Source organism: Panthera pardus, unplaced genomic scaffold (assembly GCF_024362965.1).
Source record: "Panthera pardus isolate Hobbes unplaced genomic scaffold, ASM2436296v1 HiC_scaffold_24, whole genome shotgun sequence".
In the NCBI taxonomy this organism is placed as follows: Eukaryota; Metazoa; Chordata; class Mammalia; order Carnivora; family Felidae; genus Panthera; species Panthera pardus.
Window position 1 is genome coordinate 117142283 of NW_026526810.1, and position 23977 is coordinate 117166259.

General features: G+C 35.8%; 1 protein-coding gene across 7 annotated transcripts in view; it reads right to left on the minus strand.

The window, feature by feature from the left end:
* Positions 1–23977, minus strand: part of CEP128 (centrosomal protein 128) — a 383316-nt gene that overhangs the window by 274055 nt on the left and 85284 nt on the right. For all 7 annotated transcript variants that reach the window (XR_008417279.1, XM_053889680.1, XM_053889682.1 and 4 more), the window contains one exon: positions 18846–18997. Coding sequence is in view for 6 of the 7 variants with exons in the window: in XM_053889680.1 (XP_053745655.1) it covers positions 18846–18997 (152 nt within the window). In the remaining variant the exon portion in view is untranslated. The remainder of the gene's footprint in view (positions 1–18845; positions 18998–23977) is intronic.

The following is a 23977-nucleotide window of genomic DNA, read 5'->3' on the forward strand; positions in this document are numbered from 1 at the left end:
ACAATATCTGATGCATGTATGTTTCTGGAAACTTCTGAAGCTGAAAGGAAAAAAAAAAAAACACATCACAGAATAGAGTTGGCTTGGTTAAAACAAAATCAGGCATAGACTAGTTATCCCCTCCTATGTTCATGACCCTGCCGAGGGACCAAGGAAAGTACTGTATGGGAAATACTGATTGGGACAAATACAGCCAAGCAGGAGGGAAGGGACATCAGTGCTGGCTAGTAGAAATAGGATTTAAGCAAGTAAATTCAAGAGAAACTACTCTGATCCGCAAGAACTCATCAAGAAAGGCACATAAAATAAGGAGACAATGGGCAAACTCAAGTGTCAAGAACAGAAAAGACTGGGTCACTGATCAAATGACAGGCATTTAAGACCAATGGTAGCATGGGCAAGAGCCACAGGCTGGGCCACCAGGGCTGTTCATGAAGAGTAACTTTCAGGGCACCTGGGTGGCTCAGTTGGTTAAGCACCCAACTCTTGATTTCAGCTCAGGTCATGATCTCATGGTTTGTGGGTGAGAGCCCCACGCGGGGCTGTGTTCTGGCAGCACGGGGCCTGCTTGGGATTCTCTGTCTCCCTCTCTCTCTGCCCTTCCCCTGCTCGTGCTCGCTCTCTCTCTCTCTCTCTCTCTCTCAAAATAAATTAATAAACAGTAGGGGGAAAAAAGAGTAAATTTCAAGAATGCTAAAAAGAGATTTAAAAAGTAAGGTCAGGAACCAGGTTGGGGGAATGGTGAAATCCAGCTTAAGCTTTCAAAAGTTGTTCGGCAAGGGAATAACATGATCAGATATGTGCTTGAGAAAGATTAATCACCAAAGGACATTATGCTAACACTAGGATATTAAAATATTATAGCAACATTAAAAATAATTGAAGATCATCTTTTTTAAAGCAGGAATGGACTTTTAGAACCAATTTTTTCCTCATCCGAATTCATTTCAGCAATCAAATTCAATAGAGCTGCCTTATAATAGATAAGAACCATGTATGGCATTCAAGAGACTAGAAAAAAAAAAAAAAGAAAAAGCAAGAAAAAAAAAATCACCTGTCAGTCTTTCCAAAGAAAATACAGGTATGTTTTCATTCATTCAATAAACATTTACTGCACTCAGCAACAACCAAGCTTCTGAGACAAAAAGATGAATAAGAAGGGGTGGTTCTCCATTCTACTGCTATAGAGAACCACACAGCGTAGTTGGGGAAACAGAGACAGAACAGTTATTTTTAATAAATGTGATGTATGTGAGCAATTCTTCCTTCTGTATTTCAAATTTTGCCTCTCTTCCCAATTTATGCTACCTAATCTACACTTCTGTTTCATTTCTTACTGTCTACCTCTGTTCTTATCTTTATATAATGTTTTCTAGCAACGATTCTTTGTCAAAAAGAAAAGAGCCCTGAGCTAACACCATTAGGCGGTGGCTAAGGGATCAAAAAGAAGATAATTTGCAGTTGCTATTGAAAGTAATAAAGAGAAAGAGAGCAAGAGAAGGAGGCAGGGGGAAGAAAGAGACAAACAGAGCCAGAGAGAAAATGAGTGTCCGTGGCAGTCAGTCTCAGAAGTCAACAGCAGCTGACACAGCCAGGGCAAGTGTGTGCCTAGCACTCCTGTCCTCTGTTTCCCTTCGGTAGCTTCCTTCATGATGGAAGTGCTCCTAATACTGGTGTTGGCAGGGAAAATGGGAAATGGTGTTGAGAGGAGAAGGGGGAAGAGGGAAAAAGGTCAGCAAGAGAATCCGATCAACTAGACACCTCTCCCAAACATTTGCAAATAATCTTTTGTCAGAATTCAAACTAACTTGATTTTGCAATGTTTGAAAATGAATGATTCCAAATCGGGGGCAAACCAAATAGAAATACAATTATTTGTAAAGGCTCTATATAGTAATGAAAAATCAGTGCAGAGAAAAAGCCACTTGTTCAATTTGTTCAATCTTCCCAAACAGTTTGATTAAACTGCCTTCTAAATTCTAGGACAAAATTACCTATAAATTTTTCTTTTAATTCTTATAATTCTAGCCTTTCAGTTTTACATTCATCAAATATATGGTACCACAGTTGAAGATAAACACACACACCACACACTTTTTTAGTACATTAAAAACGTTTACAATTATGTATTTGTATTATACCCACTTTACCAAAACTAATAAATACTTTTAAGTTTTAATTACTACAAAGATTAAGAGTTTTTATATCTTGGTATTGACAACCAGTTATTTTAAGAGTGTTTTGGTTACCAAGTTTCCTTGGTTGAAAACACCCTTATTAATTACGATATTTCTCATATAAAAACACACAAAACCACAACAGAATGATCTGTTTCACAATAAGGTCTCTAAATACCCAGCACAGTGAAAAGTAGCAACTCTCTATATCAAAAGGATATACTGAAACAAAAACGATATTTAAAGTACAGGCATATAAATCCAGTTCTTTATATGGACAAAAACAGTGACATTAAAGATAATAAGTAACACACAAGCCTCAAGTAGAACACCATTAGAAACAGAATTCAATTAATTACCTTAATATTGACTCTGTGAACAAAGATAAGACTAATTCCAGTCCAAAATATGACTTCCTTAAAGAAGACACAAGATGAAAACATTGATTGAATAGGGATATTACAGCCAAAAGGAGATGCAAATTTCTCAGGTGAGAAAGAGAACTGATTCAAGTACAGGAAAAAAAAAAAAAAAAAAAAAAAGAACACTAAATTTTTTTTTTTGTGTGTGTGTGTGTGTTTATTGAAGCTAAACTCTTTTCTAGCATGTTGGAACATTTTAGTTTCCATGTGACTTTGCATATATAGATGATTTGATTTTAACAAACCTAAAATGGACAGGAGGCTTGAAAAACAAAAAACAAAAACAAAAACCTGCAAAGAAACTACGGATTGAATATAACATTACTAATGCACAGGACGGTATTTGTAAATATGATATCAGGATTAACATGAATTCAGCCAGCATTCGCAGAGTGCCAACTATGGACACAGGGCTAGGTTCAAAGACAAAGCAAGGTCATGTTTCTCAGCTAAAAGAAAACCTGATTACTAGCACTGTGGTTTAGCAGTGCAGTCAGTCCCTATGCCCAATTCCTTCTAATACATTCTCCCATTCCACAGAGGCTACAAAACTGAATGTTCAGTACTCCCTTGAGCTAGGTTTGGGGGCAAATCAGACTCAACAGAGACAGAATTAAACTGTGGAAATGAGGTGGAGACAATATACTTGCTAATTTGGCTTTTTGCTGCTGGCCAGCAAGGTCTCATAGATACAATTTATTTTGTTCTGCAGTGAATATCCCCCTTCATGCTACCCTTTCTTAGAAGCCTAGGCCAAGCCACATCTGCCAATATTATTATAAACAACTTGCATAAAACACCTAGAGCAGTTCTATTTCCCACACTAACCCCTAACTGATGTTATAAAGTTTTGCCTTTACTGTATAAACAAAAGGACAGATTTAACAGTATTTCACCTGAAATTCTCAGATTCTCAATTAAGCCATGCCCCACTCACCTCTATTGGGAAACGAGCCTGACAAATTCTTGCATGTCTTGATAAACTCATTCATTTCGGTATAATTTAGGTGTTTTATGAACTGATAGTGAGAGGACAACTAATCAATTTTACACAGTTAGGAGAGTTAAGGAAGTCTCTGAATAAAAGAACTCAAATCAATCAAAACAAGTGTGGTAGCCCCAAAATATAGCTACACACAGCTAAATTAGACCATCACTCATTGAGATCACACTATTTAAAACTTTTTGTTTTTAAGTCATGATTGGCTGAAAGTAGAATATATACCTAAAATCTGAGTCAATTTTTTTTTAATTCAAGCAAAATACATATTAATTGTCTTTAATAACTGATCTAGGAGCACCTGGGTGGCTCAGCTGGTTTGTGTGTCCAACTCGATTTCAGTTCAGATCATGATCCTAGGGTCATGAGATCAAGGCCTGCATCAGGTTCCACACTTAGCATGGAACTTGCTTACAAATCTCTCTCAAAAAATAAAAATTTTTAATTAAAAAGTTCTTAAAAATAAGGAAAAATAACTGATCCAAACCCTTTTATGAGTTAGGGATCAGTCACATTACACATCAGGGACCACTGTAGTAACCATGTCACAAGTAAATTCTTCCTTTACCAATATAACCTTCTGTCTTTTCTATCCTTCTAATTTTGACCATGTATACTAGTATCATTTTCTTTTTGTCAAATGAAGCAGAGATACATTAAAGCACATTAATCCCAAATAACAGGTTCCTTGGACTTTCTCAGTGATTAAAAATAATTACTTCTCCACAAATCCTATGAGAACATATCTGCTTCATACAACTATAGTTTCCTTGTACTTTTTAATGAAACATGATACTTAGTTTAAGCAAAGTATAGAAAATAATGTTCAATTAATTAAATACATTCATATCCTTGTGAAGAAATAAAATATTAACTTCTGTTTCATTAGTCATGATGTTCACTACATGGAATATTTTAAATACACATTTCTTCACAGTATTCAACTTAAAACACAAGGGGACATATAATTAACATCTAGGCCCCAGCAACACACTGGGGAAGTTCTGACCCTGGCACACATTATCTCAAAGTACATTTGTGTTTTCTTAGTTTTTCTCACACTCTGACTGATAATTTTAACTCTGCAACTCTGATGTTTAACTAAAGCAAGCACTTTGGGAGAAGAAAATTTGAATATAGATGGGATAAAACTATTCTGCTTTAAGCAGGTTGGTATTTGCGACTGCTTTTGATTGAAGCAGAACAACCTCTGATTATACATTTGCTATGAAATGTATTAGGACAAAGCAGGCATCAATAAAACACAGACACCTGTGTTCTTACCAATATTGATGTGGCAGCTGAGGACCAACATAAATTACATAGTTCAACTAAAGAAATATTGTATCTCTAATTACGTGACATATAGTCAAGAGGAGAAATTAAATATAACCTAACACTTAATATTAACGTTCTACATTCTAATAGAGAATTACGGTTTATTTGAAAGAAAACAGACATGTTATCTTACGTGACACAGTAACATTGTGCAGTTAAGAGAAATCAACTTTTCTTAATTTCTCAATTTTGATTTCTTGAAAGAAATCAAAGCTAAGGAAGGCTAAATGGAATAGGGGAGCCTTTTTTTTCTTTTGTTAATACTGTTTCAAACAAAAATAATGATCTCTAGAGATACCACCTCATATCCATTAGGATGGCTACTACTAAAAAACAAACAAACAAATAAAAAACAGAATATAACATGTGTTGATGAGGATGTGGACAAACTGGAACCCTTGTGCACTGTTGATAGGAATATAAAATGGTATAGCCACTGTGGGAAAGAGTATGGTGGTTCCTCAAAAGATTAAACACAGAATTACCATATGATCTAATAATTCTACTTCTGGATATATACCCCAAAAAACTAGGAGCAGAGTCTCGAAGAGATATTTATACACTCACAGCATTATTCCTAACAGCATTATTCACAATTGCTAAAATATGGAAACAACCCAGGTATCCATGAACTGATGGATAAATAAGCAAAATGTGATATATATTTTGCTTATCTATGGTATACCATATATGGAATATATATACCATAGATAAGCAAAATATAGACCTCATTTTACTTAATTATGCATCAGTATATATATATACATACATACATATGTGTATGTGTGTGTGTAAATATAGCTATATAGATATATGGATTCCATATATGGAATATATAGGAAGGAAATTCTGCAATATGCTACAACATAGATAAAACTTGAGGACATTATGTTAAGTGAAATAAGCCAACCACATCAATAGAAATACTACATGAATCCACTTCAGTGAGGTACTCAGAGTGGTATAATAAGTATAATAGTGGTTGCCAGAAACTGAGGGAGATAGGAAGTGGGAGTTGTTATTTAATAGATACAGAGTTTCAGTGGGGATGAGAATGGATGGTTGTACAATGTGAATTTATTTAATACCATTGAATTGTACATTTAAAAAATGGTGAAGATGGTAATTTTATGTTTTGTGTATTTTACCACAATAAAAGAAAGAAAGAAAGAAAGAAAGAAAGAAAGAAAGAAAGAAAGAAAGAAAGAAAGAAAGAAAGAAAGAAATCCCTTTCTTGACTCCTATACACTTAGAAAGGGCTGGCTATGAAGGATGTTCCTTTAATCAGTTCTCAATCAAGTCCAAGAACACCACCTTCCCACAACACAGCCAGGTCATATTTCAGACAATCAAAGGAAAATCAGTGTGCTTTCTACACCCACAGGAATATAAGACATGGCTCCTAACCTAATTTCACACCATCCAATCACATTCCCACCATTTAAGTTCCACCTATATTTAAATTAAGTAAAATTAAAATTAAAAACTCAGCCACACTGACCTCATTTCAAGTCCTCTATGGGTACATATGGCTAACATATTGAACAGCACAGATTTAAAACATCTCCCTCACTGCTGAAAGTGCTACCAGATGATGCTAATCTAGAGCAGCCACTGATTCATATTAATATAATGACTTGATACACTAATTTTTCTTCTTCATATGTACAGGTAGAATTCTTTTCTTGCTTAATGTTGATTATGTATATTCTCTTTAAAAAAAATAAATAAATTACATAAATTAACCAAGAGTGCAAAAAAAATTCTATTTGTTTTTAATCAGTACTTAGGACAACATGTTTTGTGGAAACAATGTGACTGAACATGATTCAGTGGTTTTTAGTTTAGCCTTAAAGGTCTGATCAAAGTTCATTTTATTTTGATATGTGGTTTTAATTATCTTAGCTTAAATATATACCTCACTTGTTAATGCTAATAATTTACCTGTAGAGTGCATGGATTTTTAAAAATATCAGGTGGAAATAAAGACATTATTAATTCCTTTCCTAACAGATACCCTTCTTTTTCCTTTATTGCCTGGACTATTAACCCTATTACATTATTGAATAGAGGAAAGTGCTTCCTTCATTTAAAATCAGTATTTCAGGGGTGACTGGGTGGCTCAGTCAGTTGAGCATCCAGCTCTTGACTTCAGCTCAGGGCATGCTCTCACAGTTTGTGGGTTTTAGCCCCACACTGGGCTCTGCGCTGGCAGTGCAGAGCCTGCTTAGGATTCTCTCTCCCTCTCTCTGCCCCACCCCTGCTCATGTACTCGGTGTCTCTTTCCCAAAATAAATAAACTTAAAAATATAAAAATAAAAGAAAATCAGTATTTCACTATTAAGTATGACATTTGCTATAGGTTTTTAGTAGATATTCTTCAGTATCAGAAAGTTTCCCTCTCTTCCTTTTAACTAGGGAAACTAAAAGTTTCCCTAATTAATGGATATTGAACTTTCATAAATGCTTTATCTGTTGAGATACTAATAGGATTTTCTCATATACTTTACAAATGTTAAAACAACCAAGCACAGTTGTAAGTCACCAAATATACAGGAATGATATATAAACACAATACCAGTCTTTTGTTACATATATGTTCTGCAGATATCTTCTCCCAGGGTTGCTTGTTCTTTTCATTTTCCTAATGCAGCCAAGTGTAAGGTGGAAATTTTGGAAAAAATATTCATTTACAAAATGTTGTGAAGATTTTCTTTTATGTTCTCTTTGGGGAGTAATTTTTTTTTTTTAAGTTCTACGCCTAAAGTGGGGCTTGAATTCACAACCCTGAGATCAAGAATCATATGCTGTACGGACTGAGCCAGCCAGACACCCCTGGAAATAATTTTTAATTGTTTCACTTTTTTCTTCTGTATTAGCTAATACCCATTACTCTTCTTTTAGTGGTTACCCTAGAGATTATTATATGCATCCTTCACTTATTAACATATAAAGTAGTTTAGTAAATTTTACAACATCCTTCATCTTAGATTCAAGGACCCATAGAGGGACCATCACCCCCCAGATGAATGTGTGGAAACTCCATGCCAAATAGACATAGTCAAAGGACTGAGGGTCTCTTTTCCCAACCAACCTCTATAGGACAGAAGGCATCGCAGACTTAGACTGCTTCTGCCCCAGCTCTCTCATACAGTGAAGGTTCCACAACAGAAGAGACAAGCTCAGAAGATCAGGGGCTACCATCCCCACTCGGCACCACACTTGAAGAGCTGGGGCACCACCCCAGAGGGAAGCAGGCTACAGTCCCTGAGCTCAGCTGAGAAGAGGGAAGTTACATAAACAGAGAGCTCAAAGTTCTAAGGGGACTGACTTTACTTGTACCAGAACATAAGGAAATTAATGTCTAAGGATGATGTCAAAAATGATGAAGATCTTGGGGGCGAGTGGTTAAGAAGCTGGTAATTTCCATAATACTAGTAGCAACAAGTGAAACAACAGATCAGCTAGAAATTTAATAGACAGAGTCAAGGAAAAAGCTAAGAAGAGCGGTCTTTAATAAAATCAGACTGTGGTACAATTCCAGGGCATTGTCCAAAAAAAAAAAAAAAAGATCAGCTAGCAATTACTGGAGAGGATAAAGCCAGGTAGGGTATCAACAGAATCAGACTATCCAAAAGTCAAAAGTTTAATGGGGAGAGTCAGGGAACTAGAGAGTCAAAGAGAACCCAGCTAAAACCACAATCATCCCTGGTTGTCAAGGAGACTCCACACATACTTAAGGCTGTACCCTCTGAGGAGTAACAGGAGAGACAAAAAAGGCAAATAGTAACAGTGAACCCCAAAAGGTGGGGAATTAGTATCCAGGCTTAATACATAAAATGTCCCATTTCAATAAAAATCAGTACATATGAAAAGAAATCTAAAAAGTGTGACCGCGGGGTGCCTGGTTGGCTCTGTCGGTTAAGCATCTGACTCTTGATTTCAGATCAGGTTCATGACTTGCGTCGGTGGCTCCGTGCTGATAGTACAGAGTCTGTTTGGGGTGTTCTCTCTCTCTCTCCCTCTCTCTCTCTTTCTGCCCCTCCACCACTCATGCACTCTCTCTCTCAAAATAAATAAACTTTATAAAAAATAAACAAAAAATAAAAAGTGTGACCTCTACAAAGAAAAAAGAAGACAACTGAAACTATCTTTGAGGGGGACCAGATGTTGAACTTAACAAAGATTTTTAAAAAGCTTTAATAAATGTGTTCAAAGAGCTCAAGGAAACCATTTTTTTTAATAAGAAGAGTGTATAATGACAATGTCATAGAGAATAGCAACAAAAAGATAGAAATTATTTTTTTAATGGAAATTCTGAAGTTGCAAAATACAGCCAGTGAAATAAAAAATTCATTTGAAAGGCTCAATGAATCAATGGAGATTATGCCACCTTAAGGAGAAAGAGAAAAAATAAAAATGAACTAAGCCCCAAAGAAATGTGGGATACCAACATACATGCAACAGAAATACTAGATGGGGGTGGAGGGGAGTACCTGGGTGTCTCAGCCAGTTGAGCATCTGACTCCTGATTTTAACTCACGTCATGCTATCACGGTTCATGAGTTGGAGCCCCACATCGGGCTCTGTGCTAACAGTGTGTAGCCTGCTTGGGATTCTCTCTATCCCTTTCTCTCTGCCCCTTCCCCCATTTGTGCGCACACGTGCTCTCTCTCAAAATAAACTTAAAAAAAAAACAAAAAAACACTAGATGGAATGGAGAGACACAAATAAAAAATATGTAAGAGAAAATAATAGCTAAAACTTCCCAAATATGAAAAAAAAAACATAAGCTACATATCCAAGAAGCTTGATGAACTGCAAGTAGGTTAAATACAAAGAACATATCCGAATCAAACACTGAAGGCAAAGACAATGATAAAATCTTGAAAGCAGTACAAGAAATAGTGGCTCCTCAGGAACAGGAATGCAATGGGATTAACATTAGACTTCTCATGAGAAACAAGGAAGAAACAAAACCTGCAGGATGACATATTCAAAGTGCTGAAAGAAAGTCAACTAAGATTTTATATCCAGCAAAATTATCTTTTTAAAATGAGGTGCAATAAAGACATTCTCAGGTAAACAAAAACTAAGAAAATATGTTGCTAGTAAACCAGCTTTACAAGAAAAATTAAATGAAGTTTCTTAGCTTGAAAGCAATTCATACTCAATAGTAACTCAAATCCATTCACAGGGAAAAAAAAAAGACTGTAGTCGAGTCCTATGACTACACCACCATGGTCACAGATGACTGTACCAATGAATTAATGCTGAATCCAAGACAGTCATCTAAAAATGGCTCAAGTTTTCTCTTTTTTTTTCTTTTCTTTATTTTTTTTTAAAGTATTTTTAATGTTTGTTTATTTTGGGGAGAGAGAGAATGTGAGCAGGGGAGGGGCAGACAGAGTGGGAGACACAGAACCTGAAGCAGGCACCAGGCTCAGAGCTATCAGCACAGACTCTGACGTAGGGCTTCAATTCACGAACTGTGAGATTGTGACCCGAGCAGAGGTCGGATGCTTAACCAACTGAGCCACACAGGCACCCTGTCTTGTCTTTTCTTTTTTTTTAAGTTTATTTATTTTGAGAGAGAGTGCTGAACTCAAGTGGGGAGGGGCAGAAAGAGAAGGAGAGAGAAAGAAATTTCCAAGCAGGCTCTGCACTGCCAGAAGGAAGCCTGACCCGGGACTCAAACCCACAAATCACAGCATCATGACCTGAGCCAAATCCAAGAGTCGGACACTTAACCAAATAAGCCACCCAGGCACCCTCAAGTTTTCTTATCGTTGCAATCTAAGGAGTCTCAATGACAGAGTCAGTGTGGCAACATGTATAAAATTTGTTTTCTCCATGAAGCCCAGTAGGGCAGCTGTCAAGATAGTTTCTTGCCTCCCTACATGAAACCTCATTTGAGTGTGTCTCAGTTTCTTGTAACCTAGAGGGGACAAATAGAACAGGCCAATGTGACAAAATAATGGAATGGTTAAGCCTATGAGACTATAAAACCATCGTTCATATTTTCAATCACCAAATACCAATTTATATTTGAAGGTATTTCTGCTTTTGTCTTCAAGGACTCTTTGCTTTTACATTTATTGTTCTGCCATTGGAGGAGGGAGGCCATCCTGGTACCATAGGGATGGAGGCTCCTCATGCCGACTTCCTAAGGTTCAGACCCCCCACATCCCTGTTCCTCATTTTAAGTCTCACTATGATTCTTCCTCTCAAGGGTGAAGGGGGCCTGGCTTTTCTAGTGAACTGAAACTTCAGTGCTAAATAGAAGTTCGGTGATTTTGACTTTATTGAGGGCAATGAATGTTGATTTCATGTGTGTAACCCCTGATTCTAGCACCAGACTCAATACCTAATAGACCCTTAATAAAAATTAATTGAATGAAAGACTGAATAAATTGTTTTTCTTTTTACCAATTAGAAGATAGAAAAACAGATCATAAAGCCAGTAACCAAACCACAAATTATATAACCTAAACATACATATGAATGGAAGCCTCATAAATTTCTTCAAAAGAATAAGAAAAAAGGTGTCTAATTTTCTGTTAAACCTTACCTACCTATCCAGCTCTTAATTTCAGTTACTATATATTTTGGTTCTCAGATTTCTATTCTTTTTATAATGTCCTGTTCTCTGCTAGAATTAAGTATCTTATGATCTAATTTCTTAACATATTAATAACCATTGTTTTAAAGTTGATGTGTTAATTCCAATATCTGAACAGCCTATATACCTATTTCTATTTCCTGCTTATATCTTGCTTTTTAGTAATGTGCGTTTTGTTTCTTGATATGACTGCTAAGTTTTTGATAAAATGCTAGACACTGTAAGACAAATTACAGAAATAACACGAGGGCTCTGGATAATACCTTTCCCCCCACCCCCACAAAAGATCTACTTTTATTTAGATGGCTAGAGTAGGGACAGATAACGTCACAGCAGATTCAAAGCTACATTTCTGTGACTGTTCGTGCATTTTCCGCTCACCCAGGAGCCCTTTGGGTATCCCAACTGAGAGTGTGGGACGTTTACAAGGGCCCTGCTTCTTTCACGAACCTACGCTCTATTGGTAAGCCTTGCTCAGTTTGTGACATTTCAGGGGAAGAGTGGCACCCAGTGTCAGACTAATCACTCTGCACTCTACTCCTCAGCAGAACACAGGACTCCTCCTGTCCTTGCACCCAGATAACTCTCTGACAACTTCAAAGATATATGTATTTTTTTTAAATACATGTCTTACCCAGCTTTTCCAGTTTTTCTCACTAGGAAGTTTGTTCTACAACAAGGTAATCCACCATTAACAAACGCATAAACTGCTCTTTAATGACAATTGCCAAAAATTTGCCTAACTGGTTAATCTTCTCTAAGGAAGAGTAAACAATAGTCTAACATCATGATAGCTTCCCCCACAAAATAAGTACTGACATCAACACATATTTCTTGCAAGTACCAGAAATTAAATGTGTAATACATTTGAAAAAAAAAAAAAGTTGCTAACACTGACTTTTATGTTAGCCATGTGTTACTTATTAAAAACTTTGTTTTGTAAAGATAATTTATACCATTCAAACATTTTCAAGAGTATTACAGGCCCACGGACTTTTTTGTTGTTTGAGGCTGAGCTTAATCTCATTTCTCCTTGTAGAAAGTTGCCTGAAAACAAACATCTAAAATGTAATTTAACTCTCCACTTAAAATGATACCTTATCAAAATTAAAATCACTCTAAAATTAACTGTAAAGACTATAGGGATAATGCATGAACAGTCAAATATGCTTATTATAAAGTCTACTTTATAGCTCTTTAATATCATTTGTGGTAGTCAAGAAAAGAACAACTATAAATTAGATTCTGCAAAAACGTTACCTTATTCATTTGATATCACGTATTTTTCCATAGTTAAGTCCTTCAATAATTATCCCCAAAGGTATATTTTATCCTTATAATTGCTTTTAATATCAAATCGATAACTAACATAAGTTATCAATACTTATTTTGTGAGGAATGTTTCTCCCTCTCTCCCCGCCAACTTCATGCAACTATGTCCATGCACGTGCACGCGCACACACACACACACACACGCCACAGACATATACAAAGAGGCCTTTTCAATTTATATATATTCAATATATACATAAAATACATGAAATTTATGTCAATATATACATAAACTACATGAAATTTACATGTATTTTATACATAAAATACATGAAACAGATACCATGACTTCAGAAAATAAAGATTTTGAAAATAGACACTTTTATTCCCAAATTATTGTTTTACTGACCGTATTCAAATGATAAACTACAGCAAATACTGGTGATACCTTAAAAGAAAACTTAAAATATTTGGTCCACTGTTACTTTCTAGCTTTATGGAAATATTCACGCAACTCTAAGTTACAGAAAATGTAAAAGCTGCCTCTCTTCACAGCTCCTAGAATTCCTTTATTATCCCATATAGGTGTAAGATTTGAGAAACTAAATCTTCCTCAAAGTGTCAAGGTTTATTTAGTTTTAGAGTTTTTATCGTAGGGCATCTCTGCCAGTAATTGCCTTTATGAAGAACTTGGAGTGCAGAGCATCTATAGACTTAGCAATCTGTTTCACTGTCAGTGAATTTGGTTAATAACAAAGACAGATCTCCTCTCCACTAGGTTCAACAATTTTAGCCTTTGTTATAAAGCTTTGCTGTCAATATTTGTTTTCTTTATAATCTATGCATTAAGTACTACTTAGTACTCAGATAATACCTTATTTTACAACAAGCACTTAGATAAGGAATAAATTATTCAGATAAAAAAGAACAGTAGAAATTACAGACAGGGCAATTAAGATCTCTAAGAAGGGTTTAAAAGTAATATTGTCGGGGCGCCTGGGTGGCGCAGTCGGTTAAGCGTCCGACTTCAGCCAGGTCACGATCTCGCGGTCCGTGAGTTCGAGCCCCGCGTCAGGCTCTGGGCTGATGGCTCGGAGCCTGGAGCCTGTTTCCGATTCTGTGTCTCCCTCTCTCTCTGCCCCTCCCCCGTTCATGCTCTGTCTCTCTCTGTCCCAAAAATAAAATAAGAAAAAAACAACAAAAAAAAAATTAAAAAAAAAAAAGTAATATTGTATAGTATTGTATAACACTATAGCAAAGTACATAGTAAAGTAGCCAGCTTTGTATAAGAAATCCAAGAATCAAGAGTTTATATTAAAAGTGCGTTAAAAGGAACAACCTTCCTTCTGTTCCTAATGTACTAATCATCAAAAAGAAAAGTTATTATTGATTATCATTCCTGTTTTCCACTATCCTCTTTTTAAAAGTAAATTATGGCATTACAGTCCCAAGTTTCTGCTAATGAATAATCATGTCAGTTGTCACTCAATTATCACTTTCAACATTTAATCTAAATTATGTACAGCACCTTGGGTTTTTTCTTCCCCTTTCTTTGAAGTTCCTCATTGAATTTAAAAGTCAAATTTTTTTTTTTTTCAAGAAAAGTAAGTTGATGGAAGATAGAGGCTGAGATTAAATCAGGGGGAATCAATGATCAAGGATACTTGGAATTCTTATGAATACAAATAGCCTATCAAGGTTAATGAGGTTCAACTCAAGTTTAGAAGAAGAAAAAAACGTACTTAGTATTTTCTATGCATATACAGATTTAAGGTTTTAGGTATAATTTTAAAGGTAAATTATGCAAACCTAAATGCACCTTTCATTCCGGTTTTTACAAGGTGTTTTCCCTGTTTTTCTCCTGTGTGAAACAACTGCTTAAAATGTGTACTCTGGATCAACAAAAACTGACGCCATCAGTAAGAAAGAGCAAAGGTCCTCTGGAATACTGACAACTCTTCCAGAAATTAACAGACTTTTATTAATTTATTTTTTTTAAATGTTTATTTATTTTTGACAGAGAGAGAGAGAGCAGGGAAAGGGCAGAGAAAGAGAGGGGGACACAGAATCTGAAGCAGGCTCCAGCCTCTGAGCTGTCAGCACAGAGGCCAATGAGAGGCTGGAACCCACAGACTGTGAGATCATAACCTGAGTTGAAGTCGGACGCTTAACCGACTGAGCCACCCAGACACCCTTAACTTGCTTTTAAAAAATGACCAGACAACAAATGTTAGCTTTAAAAAATAACCACAAAAATACTGTATAATTTACGATTTTGGTCAACAAATACTAACTTAGCAACTAATATGGGTAAGACACTGTCAAGGGCACAAAGGAGTATAGAGACAAGACCTGGTTCTTAACCCATACTCATTTATGATTTGAAAAAGATATAAGTATTTAATTCATAAGTGGCTTCCAGAATGCCACAAGTTTGAATTACAACATCAATGCATACTGGTAAACAGCCCAGAGCAAAATCTGTGCACCGCAACATATCAGAAGAAAATGCAAACAGAAGGTTGAGCATCAGAGTGGAAGCTGAGAAGACTGTTAGACAAAAAAAAAGGGGGGTGGGGGCATTTCAACATACTCCAGAAATAAAGACAGGAATCTAAGGAAATAAACAGGTCTCTGGTTACAAGGACTATGGTAAAGAAAGGTAAAGGGTGAGAGAGCCTTACAATAGCCAGGAACAAACAGTTCTTCAGACATCATTCTCTGACTGTATTCACCAAGCAACTTTTCGGTCACTGATTCAACCTTCTAAAACCTAGATATAGAAAACTGGGAGACTGGTGCCCTGCATAAGAGATCAGTGTTTAAACATCCATAAAGAAACCCCCAGAGGGTACATGAATGAGCTGGCACTCTTTTATACACTGCTCTAGTAAATTTCATTATTAGTATGAACCAGTTTCCTGGGTCACATTAATTCTAGAACACAGAAAGTTCAAGTTTCCAGATGTGAGGACAAGATCTTGAAACATGAGGTGTTCACCAAGGTAAGGACATCAAGGTCAGATTTGTCTTACTGACAGGGCAACTTTCTAATGCAGTCCCCTTTCTCCTTCATTTCAACTCATTTTGAAATTTTAAAGACATCTACCCAGACTACTTTAAGGCAGTGTGAGAAAGGTGCCATAAGAACATTAGTGATGTGAGCAAAAGGATGAGGTACAGAAGGAAGGATTATCACTTGCAGCTAATAGAGTCTAAGAAGGCTTCAGGAAGGAAAGAGATTAGGGGCTCCTGGGTGGCTCAGTCGGTTGAATATCCAACTCTTGATTTCAGCTCAGGTCATGATCTTATGGTTCTTAGGATCAAGTACCTTAAGCTGGGCTCTGTGCTCACAGCGTGGAACCTGCTTAGGATTCTCTGTCCCTATCTCTCAAAATTAAGCAAATAAACATTAAAAAGAGAGAGATTACTGACTGAACAAGCCAAAAGAAAGAGTATTATGCAAATATTTGGGGGCCTGACCAACAGTCACATTCTGAGCATCTTGTCTTATTCGTATTTGCTTTCTAAAAAGGAACTAAAGAGGATTAATAGCCATTCTTTACAGAATGGTATAAGGCAACACCAAATATTTTTGAAAAATAAATGCTATCAAACATATCTGAAAAATAGAGACTAAGTATCTTTCAGTTAAATTTCAATAAAATGACTGTTAGAAGTTACATTGAGTGATCCATGACCAATACCTTCACAAAGTCTACACTAAATGTCATTCTGAGAATAGCTTGGGAATAAAGATATTCAAAGGGCCTTCACAAGGTATGAAAAATAAGCCATAATCAGAAATGTCATAAAATCTAAAACGGTGGGGGGCGCCTAGGTGGCTCAGTCGGTCAAGCATCCGACGTCAGCTCAGGTCAAGATCTCGTGGTTCAGGAGTTTGAGCCCCATGTTGGGCTCTGTGCCGACAGCTCAGAGCCTGGAGCCTCGGATTCCATGTCTCCCTCTCTCCCTGCTCCTCCCCTGTTCATGTGGTGTTCTCTTTCTCTCTCTCTCTCTCAAAAATAAACATTAAAAAAATTTTTTTAATCTAAAACAATGGTTATAAATTTAATTATTTTATTGTTAAAAATAATGTCAGGAAAATAAAAACTGGTTAATGGGAATTTCTTCCAGAAAAAAACAGTATCTTTTTGTAATACCGTTTTAATGGTAACAGGGAAAAAAACATTTTCATCCTCCGAAATAAATTTGAATTAGACTTGAGACAAACCCAAAGAACTTTTTTCATCAATTTTAGAATGTCACCTGCATAGAGACAGGGAAATCTGCCTGACTTTTGTTCATTGCCATGTCACCACCACCTAGAATAGTGCCTGACATGTAACAGACAGTCATTAAGTGTTTAATATGTGAGTAAATGCTCAACCTCTCTGTCCAATTGTCTTTCACATCCAAACCTGTATAATTAACCCAAACTAATCCAAGAGAACTCCAAGCCTTTCCCTAATCCAGGTGAAAATGTAAAAGATCTATTGTTAGGGCAAGGGGAAAGCCAGGCTCTTTGAATAAGGGCATTATTAGGTTATTATAAGTAATTTTTTAAATGCTTATGTGAGATTTTTTTTCAACTGATTCTGCAAGTGGTAAATGAAATCAAACAATGAAAAGGAAGGAAGGGAAGAAGGACAGACCAATATGTGGTTATAAACAGGTTAGCCAAGGAATTTTTCTACCTTTGATATTTACTAGTATAGGGTTTTTTTTTTTAATACTTAACTTTGGCAAAATAATATTTTAGCACTTTTGCCAACAGGATCAAGGGTTAAAACAATACCTGTGAAGCAAACTTTTGAAGTCCTAAATTACAATTGCTCTCATAATGTCTCTGATAAGTATTTATTATACATGTAAAGGGCTTTGTAAAAAGTATGTATTCCATCAGCTTTACAATCTGAATCTTGAAGCAAATCTAAAATACATTTTTCCATTGATGAAAATGAAGAAAATGCGTCTTTCCAAGATGAAAAAGAAACTCAGACTAGCATAACATTAAATATTTCCTTTGGGTTATATAAAGTTTGATATCTTCAACACCAATTTTCTACCTTTCATTATAGTTTAGAAAATTCTTCAAATATGGCACCTTATTATAATTGGAATACAACTCCACTAAGAAAAAACAGATATAAAGGGAGGGCTGATACATATTTATTTCTAAATGTGTCATCCATGTCTGATCTAATTTGCGTAATTATAATTGGAATTAAGACATTTCCTTTTTATGAAGTTCTTTCTTTTGATTTTTAATATTTTCAGATAATTACCCTGTCTACGCTAGATAAAAGGCCACGGCGGGGAGGCACCTGGGTGACTCAGTCTGTTGAGCGTCTGACTTTGGCTCAGGTCATGAGCTCTCTGTTCCTGAGTTTGAGCCCCGTGTCAGGCTCTGTGCTGACAGCTCAGAGCCTGGAGCCTGAGAATCTACATCTCTCTCTTTCTCTGCCCCTCCCCAACTTGCGCGTGCGCACTCTCTCTCTCTCTCTAAAATAAATACACATTTAAAAAAAAAGGCAAATGGGGAAAGGTAGCTACCTACTTACACCTCATTCATGATTACCACACACCCTAAATTAATGGAGGCAGTATAATTCCACCTCTTCCACAGTAGGCAGAGATTTAAAAACATTCATGGTTCCAAAGAAGAAATACCAATAATACCCTCTTTGCTGTGCCGTCTTCCAGTTTCACCCCCAAAATAAATGATAATTCACCATTCCTTCAAATAAAGGTACTTTCTGTCTGAAGGAAGGGCTCAATTTGCTACTAGAACAAAAATACTGCCAAGTTTAATAGGTTCCTGGCTTTAAGGTCCAAATGAAAGAGAAATGAATCTACAGACATTTCTATATATAGTCATCTATATAACTTTATGTTATGTTTACCCAAACCAGTTCATAAAATATCACAAACTTTACATTAAAACTTCATTAAGCAATTCTATGAAACGAAACTAATGTCCTTCAAATACAGCTTGAAAATAGCAAAGTCACCTCTACTTGCGCTGCAAAATGTGCCTTCTCCTGGTCTTTTCGTTCCATGCACCGCTTCGCTTCCTCTAACTCAGATGCCATTGCACTGAAGTTCAGCTGCACCCTCAAATCTGACATCTGCTTCTCCAGATTCTCTTTTTCCCGCTCAACCCCTTAAAAGAGAAAATGTAAAGCTTGATGATTGTTCTTCATTCACAGGAGAATGTACTTTCAAATGGTACAAAGCCTTGACGTTCGAAAATTCCAGCTAACACAATCCACTTATTAACACTGTCACTCTACAGACTGTTCAGAATTTGCGAGTCTATTGTTTCAAGTCTCACTCAGTTTTCTAAAATGCATACGTTGATGTGTTATCCAGTATTATTCCATTGTGATACTAAAACTTGAGTTGGTATCAGGTTTCTAGTAGAACTGAGTTCAGGAAAATCCTATATATTTTTTTCTTTAACTTTCTTTACATCCCTACCTCTAAACTATAATACAGAAATACTGAAAGAGTTTTCAGCTAAGTTCTACATCAGCTGAAGGTTACTGAAGTTGACACACAAAATGATGATTTCTTGCAAAATAAACAAATGATACTGTTAAATCTCTGATTGTGTAGGACCACTAACTAATTTACTAATTCTGGAGACTACTACCTGAAATTATCATCACTGAACAATATACACAGACTTAGCATTTAATTCAGCACACTTGGTCCAGGACACACAAGACACTGTCGTACCATCTTCTTCAAAGATAAATACCATAAAAACCCTTTGACAATGAACTTACACTCCACGAATAGAAATAAAACATATAAATAAAGTACTTCCTGGAGTCTAAGATACCAAAAATTAGAACATCTACTACCAATTTAAAACTACTGTTTTTCCAGTAGTTTCCTTTCTGGGAAAGGAAAAGGGAAGGAAACATTAGCAAATTCAATTTATACATCATTCACAAGACACATCTGAACTGAGAGATATCAATCACACTGTTCAAAATTTCACATCTTGGATGAATGTGGATACATGAATGGAAAATATATAGGAATTTTTAATACAATAAAAGTAATAACAGATACTATACAGATTTTACAGATACAGTTATCACACAGAAAGAAATACAGTAAAACCCTGGAATGTGAGTAACTTGTTCTGAGAGTGTTCTGCAAGGTGAGCAAACATTTCTAATAAACTTTATCTCGATAAAAAATACTAATAGTACGTGACGTCAAACATCACATGATCACAATGGAGTCAATGGTTCTCTCTCGCTCGCTGGCTCGCTCACTTGCTCACTGCAGGATTGTGGGTGATCTTCTCCCATGCTTGGATGCTCAGTATCAGACCACAGTGTTTGGCAGAAATGAGTGATTTTTCAGAACATTGGAAGGTGCCCACAACTGGCACTAGTTTTTTGTCATTTCAAAGTCCCTATGGACAGTCCTTTGCTTTTCCACACAAGAGTAAGCTTAAGAACGCTTTGCTTCATTCTAGGTCATTGGATAGGTTCCTTGTTAAAAGTGCACAAAAAGAAAAAGATTCCATTGAGCCAATAGATAGCAGTGATTCCATTAGTGATAGGGAAAGCTGTCCTACACAGTAACCCTCCTCTCTGGTCTCCCTCACAAACCAGCCCCGAAGGTTTTCAAAGGTAAATGCAGGTTAAGTTATTTTTCTTTATATTCTGTATTTTCTGTGTTATTTTGTATTATATTACAGTATTGTAATCATTATTATATGAATATTTTTGGGTTGTGGAACAAATTATCTGAGTTTCCAATATTCCTTATGGGGAAATTCGCATTGATATACAAGTGCTTTGAATTACAAGCATGTTTCTGGAATGATTTATGCTCACAAACCAAGGTTTTACATAAAGTGATTAACTCTATCTTGTTGAAAAACTGGAGTAGGAAGAATTGGAAACTAAGTTGGATTTAAAGAATGAATACAGAATTTCACCAAGCAAAGGAGCTAGGGTGATAACTCAGGGAAAGGAAGCACCATAAAGCACAGAGGTACGATAATGGATTTAATATTGAGGTAGCTGCAAACAGTACTTCCACATAGCTACCACCTATGAGCAAGGGAAGGGGGAGAGTCAGCAGGGTGTTTATACATTGCTAGGGAGCTTAGAAATTATCCCATAGACCAGGAGTTCACAAACATTTTCTGTACAGGGTCAAATAGTAAATATTTTAGCCTTATGATCTCTGTTACAACTACTCAACTCTGCCATTGTATTGCAAAAGTAACCTAGACAGTGAATAAATGAATGGGAATAGCTATATTCCAAGGAAGCTTATTTACAAAAGTCTGGATTTGCCCCTTGGGGCATACTTTGCCCACCCCTGCTCGGTTTCCAATGTGAAAATACGCAATATTTGTTTATGTGTAAATGTCTTTATTTTATAAATATATATTTTAAATTTTATGTTTAGATATGTATATATGCATACGTATGTATATATAACACATACCTCCAGAGTGTCTATCTATATATAGACATGCATTTCAGGATATATGTTAGTGTATATAGATAAAGTAACAGGAATATATAGTATATAAAATATAGAGATATTAATATATATGAATACACGTGTAAATACATATACATAATATATATTTTATATTTTTTTAGTTTATTTATTATTTTGAGAGAGCAAGTGCACATCAAGCAGGAAAGGTGCAGAGAGAGAGAATCCCAAGAAGTCTCTGCACTGCATGGGTCCAATGTGGGGCTCAACCTCATGAACTGTGAGACCATGATCTGTGTCAAAATCAAGAGTCAGATGCTCATCCAACAGAGCCACCCAAGCACTACCATAATACATATTTCATGAAACATATAAGTTTAATGTGAGACCTAATAATTTGATAAATTTCATAATCTAGACACATATAAATTGGTATGGATATGTATAGCTAGGCACACATACATACATAATGAAACATTTAGCAAAATTAAAATACTTAAAACCTAAGGTGTAAAATATAAATAGTGCTATAAACACTCTCCTCCCAAACCCAGAAGACTGTCTCATATGCTACACTTTGAAAACACTTGCTACAGACATAATGGGTCACTACAGGAGAGCAGTTTTACAAACTCAAGTTTGGGGAGAAAAAGATTTGGGTCTGTTACTTCCCACCAATAAGACCTTAGGCAACGTACTCAATCTCTTTCTTCTTCATTTTTTTTTTTTTAAATCATTAAAATGGAAAAAAGACTAGTACCCTTCTCATAGAGGAGACAATGTACAATGGGTAGCAAAGTGCCTTGTACGCAGTAAAAGGTCAATAACTTAGGACAAGAGGTTTTAAGCAAGAGTAAAATGAGTGGTTTGTGGCCTAGAAAGCATCCCTTTAGTAGCAGAAGTATAGAAGACAGGTTACAGAGAACTAGAACAAGTTATTAAGAGGGTAATACAAATGAGACGAAGCATGCCAAAACTGGGGTAGTGGGAATAAAGAACAAGATGGGCCAAATTCAAGAAATATCAGGATCTATAAATAGGGACAAAGAAGATGGAGAAGAGAAGGAATAATTTGGATGTTCTTTGTATTTTAGACTTGGCTATCTGGATAAAAGACAATGAGTGATTTCTTATGCAGAATTTTTAAAAGTAATACAAGAATTCTATAAAGATGAAAACTCTAGAACTGTTAAGAGAAGGTGAAGAAGTCTATTATACTGATGAGAGAACTTACATATTTTTTTTAAACCTGATAAACAGTTAAGAAAATGGGAGATTCTTTTAGTCCTCAAAGACTTATACCAAAAATAACTATATTTTTATAAGGCAAGGAAACATATAACATGTTCCACAGAGTCTTTTTCCAAACAAAATAAGAGTTCCTGTGTACATCCTTATGAAAATGTGATGAATAATCGAAAACCTTAGGAGTTTACTTTTAAAAATAAATTTTAAAATATTTGATGTCAAAATATATTTCAATTATAACATCACATGAAACTTAAGGGAACTTAATGGCATGCAATTATGTTAGGATAGGTATGTCAGAATTTGCCATCTAGTGAAGATTTTCTGGCAATGTGGAAATTCTTACTTAGGCAACATACTGAGTTATGTGTGGGGAATCTGGGCAAATATTTATCTTCCCTGAATTTGATAGTACACCAAATGCTTACAAGAGTTTCTCCAATAATATGGACATTTGAGTAGGAAGCCTCATTACTAAAATAATTTACAGCTGAACAATCTGGACTAGTCTATTAGAAACCATTATAAAATTTCAGTATTACCATTTCTGTTACAAGTGAACTTCCAAAAAGAAATACATCCAGACTCATTAAATTCCACAACCTAAATCAACACCACCACTAAAAAGGTATTCTAACGTTTCTCAAGCACAAAGTATTCCTAATCTACATAAGAAAAAGCCAGTCATATGGTTCATGACCACTTCTACCAGATGATTAATTTTTGTCACTGTTATCTGGGTAACAAAAAAAGACAAAATCTTAATTTTAATTGTAAATATTTAAAATTGGAATAAAAGAAAGTGAAAACATAGGGGTATTTCCAATATAAGTACAAGGACAAGTGTATACACACACACACACACACACACACACACACACACACACACACAGGCATGGAAATAAGAAGCTTGGAAGAAACTCCGCTACCAGCTTTGCTGGTTCTTTCTGGCTGAAAGCCCCATGATAAGCAAGTCTGAAATGGGTTTAAAAATAAAGCAGAGGAGACATTAAATTGGATGCTAATATTGGGGCGCCTGGGTGGCTCAGTCGGTTGAGCGTCCGACTTCGGCTCAGGTCACGATCTCGCGGTCCGTGAGTTCGAGCCCCGCGTCAGGCTCTGGGCTGATGGCTCAGAGCCTGGAGCCTGCTTCCGATTCTGTGTCTCCCTCTCTCTCTGCCCCTCCCCCGTTCATGCTCTGTCTCTGTCTCAAAAATAAATAAATGTTAAAAAAAAAAATTAAAAAAAAAAATTGGATGCTAATATCAGCAACAAACAAGGGAAATTTAAAATTAAAAACATAATACCATTTACATTCACATCCAAAAAAAAAAAAAAAATGAAACACTTAAATATAAATCTAACAAAATCTGTATGAGGAAAACTAAAAAATTCTGATGAAAGAAATCATTGT